Raw genomic sequence first — 8,139 nt, 5'->3', positions numbered from 1 at the left:
AGTAATTTGGTCATAGTGAAGGTCGGGGATATTGAGAGAAGGATTTGATCCAGATAAAATTAACTATGGTTTTACTGTAGTAATATTGTAGTAACCATGTTTTTTGGTGGAAACCATAGTTTTGAAGCAGTTGACCATGATGTTGTAATATGTTGTTAATATAGTAACCATGTTTAATTTTGTGGTTAATATGATTTTACCATGGTGATATATGGTTACTGTAGTAAAACCATGATTCATTTTTGTAAAGGAAGGTAAGGGTTAGGTTTAGGGGCAGGGGTTGGTGTCTCTGGGACTCTAAATAAACCCAATATAAATGCTGCAGTGATGCCCCTATACTCTATGTTAGTATTTAAACAGGGGTGTAATAGTATCTGCCACTAATTGCACTTAGTGCAAAGAAGATTCATTTTGTTGCTTTTTACACTTAGTGCAAATAGCCTCTGCCTTAAATTTATTATAAATAACAATCAGAAATAAACATTACCATTACCGTACCTGTAAGAGTTTGTGGTTGCCAAGCAACATAGCAACTTGTCAACTTTTTACAATGGAATACAGCTCAACCAGTCATTTAGAATTTAGAGTCAGAACTATCTGTTTTATAAAATATGTTTAATTGTTCATTTTGTGCATGATGTTTAAAGTATTACGTCCAAAATAGTGTAGCAATAGGTGTTTCTTTTTGTTCCTCCATTCAAAGTTTAAGGAAAAAAAAAAAAAAAACAGTTCTTCCCGGTTTTAAGATATTTATTAATTATTGTTTTCTTATTTTTATATGCAACATCTGTTTGATCAATTTCAAGTAAAAAAGAAAGGTACAAAAAAAAAAAAAAAAATAACAAAAAAAATTCATCACTCAACAATGGAAAAAGGTATATTCTAAGAGAAACATGACAATACAGTTTAGGATGTGATATCGAGGCTTTGGCGGTTTGACGTGATCCTGAGTCTGCCTGTGAAGCTTCACAGGTGGTTCTGATCAGGCATCAGTGTGAAACCGTTCCAACAACAGACCTACATCATGCCGTCATGGCTGGAGGTCAAAGCTATTAAACCAGGGCTTGAACAGTTAATATAAATTGTTTTTGCACGTGAATAATTGGGGTTTTATAGGTCTCTGATTTCACTTGATCTGTTCATGAATGAAACTGGATGGTGCTTCCAAACCATTCAAGTTCTGTTGATAATTAGTCATCTGAGCCATGGGAGCAAGAGGAAGCATGAAAGCTTTTGTCCATGATGCAGTGTAACGGGATATGTGGAGAAACTAGTGAAACATTGGACATCATGTGTATGGCTTGGGTGAGCCTGGGTGACTGTAAATATGAATAAACCTCTAGATGAGATCTTTAATCTGAGCTTGGAGAAGCAGCAGAGTCCATCTCATCTGCTTCCAGGTCATGCGGAGATGCAGGCTGTCCTCCTTTCACTCTCTTCCACTTCATTCGTCTGTTTTGAAACCACACTTTCACCTGTGAATAACAGTTATAATCAATATTCATATGACTTCTCAACGCACACCAGTTTGCCCACACAAAATCTGTCCCAGTTGTGTTTTAAGTGTAAAGTTGGTAACGTGATGCATATACTTTGGGATTGACTCTTAAGACCTTCTCAATGTCTCTAAATTAATACTTTTAATTTACAGAATTAAATTTGGGTGTGATATAGAATGTCTTTTGAATCATGCATTTTATCTGGCTAAAAATGAATGTTATTGTTGTGGTCAGGTCAACCCAAAAAGTACTTTCCTTTATAATGAATAAGGCTACTAATCTTTTGCCTTCAACAAAACTTACATATGACATACACTGAAAAACTGAAATAATTATTCCCTGTAGGACTTTCCTGAAGATGCCCAATGACTATTATATTCCGTATATGGAATATATTTTATTATTGCTATTTTTTTTCTTCTCTGAAATACACTATTCCTATTTAAAATTTGGGGAGCCTGTCATTGCTGTATAATCTTTATTATTGTGATGTATAATTGGAAAATTGCAAAAAAATAAAAATAAAATAATAGATAATAATGATAATCAATACAATTAAACTGTCTGGAAGTGATTTTGAGAATAAATTGTGCACTCTCACATGAATGATTGAAAAATATTTTGCAGCCAGCAAATCAAAAGATTTGTGACATTATTTCTGACAGTTAAAACTCTGAGGACCCCAAGTCTGTGACCCTTGTGCATCCCTCTCTGCATTCCCCACGGAAACATAGGGACATGGACCATCTGTTCCCACACTATTTTTGCATGCTTTTTCTTGACTGAATCTGTCTGCCACTCATAATGAAAGCAAAGGGTGGCAGGCGGCCAAGATATGTAGGATGCATCGGAAAATGTGAAGAAAGAGTTGCAAAGGGATTCAGGAAAAGCCCAGAGTTGTGCTGGGATCTGGCATGTGATTGGGCCTCAGGCCTGGGAAAGCCATCAAGGATCAAGCTAGTTGTGGTCTGTGTTTAACAAAAAAAAAAAAAAGTTTAGTCCGAAATTGCTGAAGGAAAAATAAGAAAGTGATGAGAAGATGGCTCTACATTTTGTCAAATTTTTCACGCAATCAGTCAATCATATTTCAGACAGACTTAATTCATACTTGATGAATGATTATCCCCTTTAACAAAGACCTGCTATTTTAAGACAATAATGCCATCATCATATAGCTATATCCATTGTACCTGTCTCTCAGTGAGGTCAAGGTTAACAGCAATCTCGTAGCGCCGCAGGCGGGTCAAGTAGTTGTGATGGGTGAACTCGGCCTCCAGCTCCCGGAGTTGTTCCTTGGTAAAGGCTGTTCGTTCCTTTCTAGCCTTGCAGTTTGAGTCAGGCTTGAAGCCTGAATCCTGAATCTCTGGAGGACACAAAAGGAAAGAGGCTCAATGTTAGTTCTGTGATCTGTGGTACTGAAAACCTAAGGAAGCTATATCATGTAAATAAACCTAGATAACACCAAAAAGGTTCTATGCATTATATATAATATTAGTAAATGCATTAGGTATCATGAACTAAAAAAGAACAATGTTTTTACAGCATTTATTAATGTTGGTTGTACATTGTTAGTTCATAATGCATTTACTAATGTAAATGTGTGCAAATGTTTAACCTTAAACATATATTAGGGTATGTAGAAATGAATTCAAATTGACTAAGATTAATCAATTCTTTAAAACGATTGTTCATTTTTAATTCATGTTAACTTTTGCATTATTGTAAAGTGTTACCAAAATCATATTTAATTAAATTATTTTGCATAAAATAATAAACTCTTAGCATCAGTGATTTTCAGGTCCCCCAGGAGCTGCATATGTTTTCATGCATGTTAGGTTTAAAACTCTCTCTGCATTATAACATTGGTTACAAGCAGTTTTGTGGGCCACATATTTGCACAGGGCTCAGGGCAGATCAGAGTTTGAGCCCCAGTTAAAGCATGCTGGAAGTCTGGGGGTTGTTGTGGGCACAAGAAACTGACCACAGAGGACTCAAGTTAGCAAGGAATGCACCGGAACATTGTCAGATCCGCTAACAGAAGAACAAAGGCTTGCATGGGTCTAGCTGAAGTTGTGTGTGTGTGTGTGTGTGTGTGTGTGTGTGTATGACTGGGAGTGTACTGTATGTGTGTGTTAGGGTCCTGTGCCCTATACGTTCACTGACACTGTAATTCAACATGATCTGGCAATCCATATCACAACAGGAAAATGAAGTTGGTGAAGAGAAGAAAATTCAGTCATAGAGTACCTTCTATTAGTTTCAAAATGTACTATACTATTAAAGGATAGTAAAGGGGGGCAGTGGTGGCTCAGCAGTTAAGGCTCTGGGTTACTGATCAGAAGGTCAGGGGTTCAAGCCCCAGTACTACCAAGATGCCACTGTTGGGCCCTTGAGCAAGGCCCTTGACCCTATGTGCTCCAGGGGCACCATATCATGGCTGACCCTGCACTCTGACCCCAGCTTAGCTGGGATATGTGAAAAAAAAAAAGAATTTCACTGTATATGTGCAAATGTGTGATAAATAATTATATTTAAATCAATTAATTATTTAATTATAAATTATAATTATTATTAAAGGATTGTTCAACCAAAAATGAAAATTCTGTAATTTACTCACCCACTTACTCATCTTTTTATCCCATGCATTGCAAGTGAATGTTGACTGAGGCTAAAGTTCTGCCTAACACCTCCTTTTGCATTTCATGGAAGAAAGTTATACAGGTTTGGAACAACATGAGGGTGAGTAAACGATGACATATTTTTAATTTTTTGGGTGAAATATACCTTTAAGAGTCAAGATGTTTGAAATCATTTCTGTAAATTGTGTCAGCTTAATTGGTTGTTCCAACCTTGTGAACATTTGTGCCATACAGTAGAACTGGCAACACCAAATGAATCCTGATGCAATTTCTCGAAAATGACTTTGTCAGTGTACGAATTTGTGCTTCATCTTTGCCAGATCCTGGCCAGACTGTGAAATGGACTGGAGTCACACCGCCAGATGTGAGTGGGAAAATGAGACCGTTTGCTAGTAACAGAGCAAAATGCTTTCTCACACATGGCAACCTGTGGCCTCTGTTCTTTTAAGAAGGCAGATTATTATCATCATTAATGTCCCGTTCATTTAAATGCACTGCCGAGGGTAGTAAATGAAAAGGTGGTGGCAGGTTGGGGGAGAAATACCTGGCACTCTGTGTGTGTGTGTGTGTGTGTGTGCCTCCCAAAAACAGACTCCAATAAATTTCCCCAGTGAAAGCCCATAAACGTTTAGGGAGCAACTTCTCCCCTCAGTGGGGTGTCTGGTGGGCATTTGGCATTTTATGTAGAAGGCGCTTAAATCATTTGTCCAACTCATGAAGTTAAAATGAGTTGATGTCAGTTATTTGTTACTTAACAAAAGGGAACATGTTGTAAACTTGTTTGTAAACATCCAGCACATACTGATTCTTAAATTCTTTAAAAGACTGCTGACCAAAAATATATAAATAGAACTAGAAAATAGTGGTAATTTGAGTGACACTTAAGCCGAAAAAAGTGCAGTACTTCCATGCTTCCTATTTAATTGACAGTTTTACAATGACAGTTTCTACATTTTCCTTTTATCTCCACAATTATCACTGGAATTGAAATAAATAAATAAATAAAAGTAAATAAATCTAGTTCTTTGTCTTATCTACATAACCCAACATGAGCACAGTTCTCTAAACTGAAGTGAACTTCAGACTTTGTGATGTAAGGAAAATAAAAATGATGAGCAGATTCTCCGTGATGTAGAATTTATTTTGGGAGCGAATATCACATCTGTTTACAATTTTATGCAATCATTGAGTGCCTGCTTGTCATTTTAGGTACAAACCTAGTGAAAACTTAATCACTACCAGATTTGATTATCATATCCTCGCCAAAACTTTCACACCTCGTATCACTCTACCTTTTACAACACATTTCATGAAAAACAAAATTGCTAGCTCAAATCATATTAATGTACACATAAAACTCAGTCTTAGCAATGAATATTTTCATGATTGAATTTTTCTCCAGTCAAATGTTCTGTGGAGATCCTGTTACTGCTAACTATAGGAAAATGTCAATGGATAAGAATGTAGAAGTGGGATCGCAGGCAAGTTATATTACAGACGTGGTCTGGCTTGTTTCGACCGCAAGTGATGGAGGGATACATTAAGGTAGCTCAGAGAGAGGGAAAGGGTATATTTATTCCCCACATTAGACTATGAGGCCTGGATGCATTGTTGTAGGGCCTGATGATAGATTTGAGATACTAAATTTTAAACACCACTTATGATTGTCTCAGAATGAAAAATTGTCTGGCTGTTTTTGCCAATATTATATAAAGCATCTCGAGCACTATTGAGAAAATATAAATATCTTCAGGAAACTTTCCCTGATCCCAGAAAAGCAAAGCTGTCTCAGCTTCCACAGTAAGTCTCAGAGATTAAATTAATGCCTGCACCAGATGTGCCACAAACACTGGGGTTCACTTTTCCTCCTCTCAAAATAGTGTGAAATTGGAAGTATTCAGAGCACTCATTACTAGAGTTATTATGTAGATTTAATCATTTCTGGGCATCTTTAACAATAACTGTAATATCTCAAACAAAGCCTAATTTTATTTGAGACTTTAGAATGGGTGGATATGAACTTCACTTCACTATAAATTATATAACATGAACTATATATATTTATTTTCTTTTTGACAATAGATGAGCATAAAACCTTACAGTAAGATTCATAAAACTCTATAACAGTATGCACTGTAAAGTTTACTAACAAATTATCCATTATTTCCCTTTTTAAGGCCTGTGATACTGGATACAGAAGATGCAGATTTCAGTTTCTGCGCATCTGTCCTTTAGACATACATCTTTTTCTTATTCAGTTCATGACCATCAAATCTTTTTATTTACTTCACTTTTAAATTGTATAAATCTTTTAGATCCTTCATCAGAATTAAAATGGATGTTTTGAAAAATCAGGTCTGGGTTGAGAAAGTGTGTCAGATGTTTTTGAGTGTTAAAAATGCCAAACAGATTATTTGAAAACAATAGCAAAGGTTACAAAGCTGAACTTTACCAAAAGGTTTCCAACAATTGAAGGAAACAACTGCAGAATAATATGCATGGAATAATGTGTTAGGGGTAATCCACCATGTACATGTTTGCCGTGTCTATTTTTAAATATAATATCTGTTACACCAGTAAGTAGTTTGTTCTGCCCTGAAAAGAACTTGAATAAATGTTGAAAAGAATGCATGATTAGTCACGTAATCATGATCACAGTGATTATGCATGTGCTTAATAAGATATTTACTCATTTAAATTGTTCAATAAGATCTGTACTGTAATCACTACAAACTCCTACCATTTTTGTTATTTTCAAGTTAAATGTTTTACTTAATTTTATTTTTTTCTGCTATATTTTTCAGAATAGGCAAAAATCAAAGTTAATCAAATCATTAGTCAGAGTGAATAACTCCATCCATCACCTCATATGACCACTCTACCCTAAACTACCTTAAAATGACTCACCTGTTATTTCTCTTTTCCGCTTGGAGCTTTTTTTCTCTGTTTTGACCGTTGCAACACTTTGAGGGGAGTACTCTTCCTCTAGACATGATGTGACTGCTCCAGGCAGCCTGTCTCCCCCTGCACTGTCCATTTCAGCCACTACACCGTCTCCCACTGCTTCTGCTGCTGCCTGGCATGGCTCCTGACCTCCACCTCGTGGTTCACAGGGAGGGAACTGCCACTCTGACCTTTGGTACCCTCCGTGCGTCTCTGGGTACAGTCTCTCCTCACGTGGGTATGCGTGTGGTGCCGGCACCAGGCAAGAGCTGGAGAAGTCTGTGTAGGCCAGGAAATTATGTTTCTGGTGCAGGGAAAAAGGGGCCTGCTGGTACGGCTGCAGACCTGCCCCAGAACCTCCAGAGTGAGGGGTCCTAACACAGCCCCAGAGTGCACTGCCTGTGTGAGGGGTCCGCATGCAACTGCTTGCTGGTTGATCCATGCCGAAGAGCACACAGCTGGGGTCGTACACACACACACTCAGTATGAAACCAAGTTGTCCTCAGAGATGCAGCTGTTTGGGTCTGGTGCAAGTCAATGTGAGAAATATCCACTTCAGCATGTGGTCTTATGTGCACATCAACACCTCAAAGTCCAACTTTTGCAGATTGCAGTCAGGTTTACCTCAATACGGAAGTATCAAACACCTTTCATCGGTGGCCTTTCTACACTGACTCTCTCTCTCTGAAAGCGTGTCTTGTGATTCAGCTCTGTTGTAACACATCAGCTCACACTCAGTCTCTTATTCGGCTTTAAGGCCACTACATCCACTCTCAGCTCTACACACAGTTTTCACAATTCTGAGACATTCCTGACAAGTGATCCCTCCTCCTTTTTAAATGCCTAGGTGGGAAAGAGTACCAAGTTTATGGAGTGTAACGTGAGCTTGAAGAGGAGGAGTTCTGTGGTCCACATGTTGGTACCCCCCAACCCAGCCCTGCCTCATATACTATTAATCATGTGGGATTTTATATGCACATCTAATGGGATTTCCAGGTGCTGGCTTTTAAAGGAACATTGTCTGTAAAATATAAAATGGATAGACGACCGGATCCTTT

At 37.6% G+C, this 8,139-nt stretch overlaps 1 protein-coding gene across 2 annotated transcripts; it reads right to left on the bottom strand.

The window, feature by feature from the left end:
• Positions 1 to 739: 739 nt before the first annotated feature.
• On the bottom strand, positions 740 to 7,891 carry LOC127423081 (homeobox protein MOX-1-like). Of its 2 annotated transcripts, none has more exons than XM_051667113.1 (3): positions 7,046 to 7,891; positions 2,690 to 2,862; positions 740 to 2,467 (listed from the first exon to the last, which is right to left on the bottom strand). In XM_051667113.1, exons 1-3 carry the CDS (start codon positions 7,521 to 7,523, stop codon positions 2,258 to 2,260), a joined length of 861 nt encoding a protein of 286 aa, XP_051523073.1. In that variant the 5' UTR covers positions 7,524 to 7,891; the 3' UTR covers positions 740 to 2,257. The 2 variants fall into 2 exon arrangements, with proteins under 2 accessions (XP_051523073.1, XP_051523074.1); XM_051667114.1 differs by having other exon boundaries at positions 740 to 1,475.
• Positions 7,892 to 8,139: the final 248 nt, after the last annotated feature.

Source organism: Myxocyprinus asiaticus, chromosome 32, assembly GCF_019703515.2.
Source record: "Myxocyprinus asiaticus isolate MX2 ecotype Aquarium Trade chromosome 32, UBuf_Myxa_2, whole genome shotgun sequence".
In the NCBI taxonomy this organism is placed as follows: domain Eukaryota; kingdom Metazoa; phylum Chordata; class Actinopteri; order Cypriniformes; family Catostomidae; genus Myxocyprinus; species Myxocyprinus asiaticus.
This window is presented reverse-complemented; position numbering and strand designations above follow the sequence as displayed.

Coding starts and splice junctions, on each gene's coding strand:
- LOC127423081 (XM_051667113.1), bottom strand. CDS start 7,523: ATGGATCAACCAGCAAGCAGTTGCATGCGGACCCCTCACACAGGCAGT. Junction 2,863..7,045: donor GCGGAAAAGAGAAATAACAG/GTGAGTCATTTT, acceptor TGTGTCCTCCAG/AGATTCAGGATTCAGGCTTC. Junction 2,468..2,689: donor TTGACCTCACTGAGAGACAG/GTACAATGGATA, acceptor TGTTAAACACAG/ACCACAACTAGCTTGATCCT.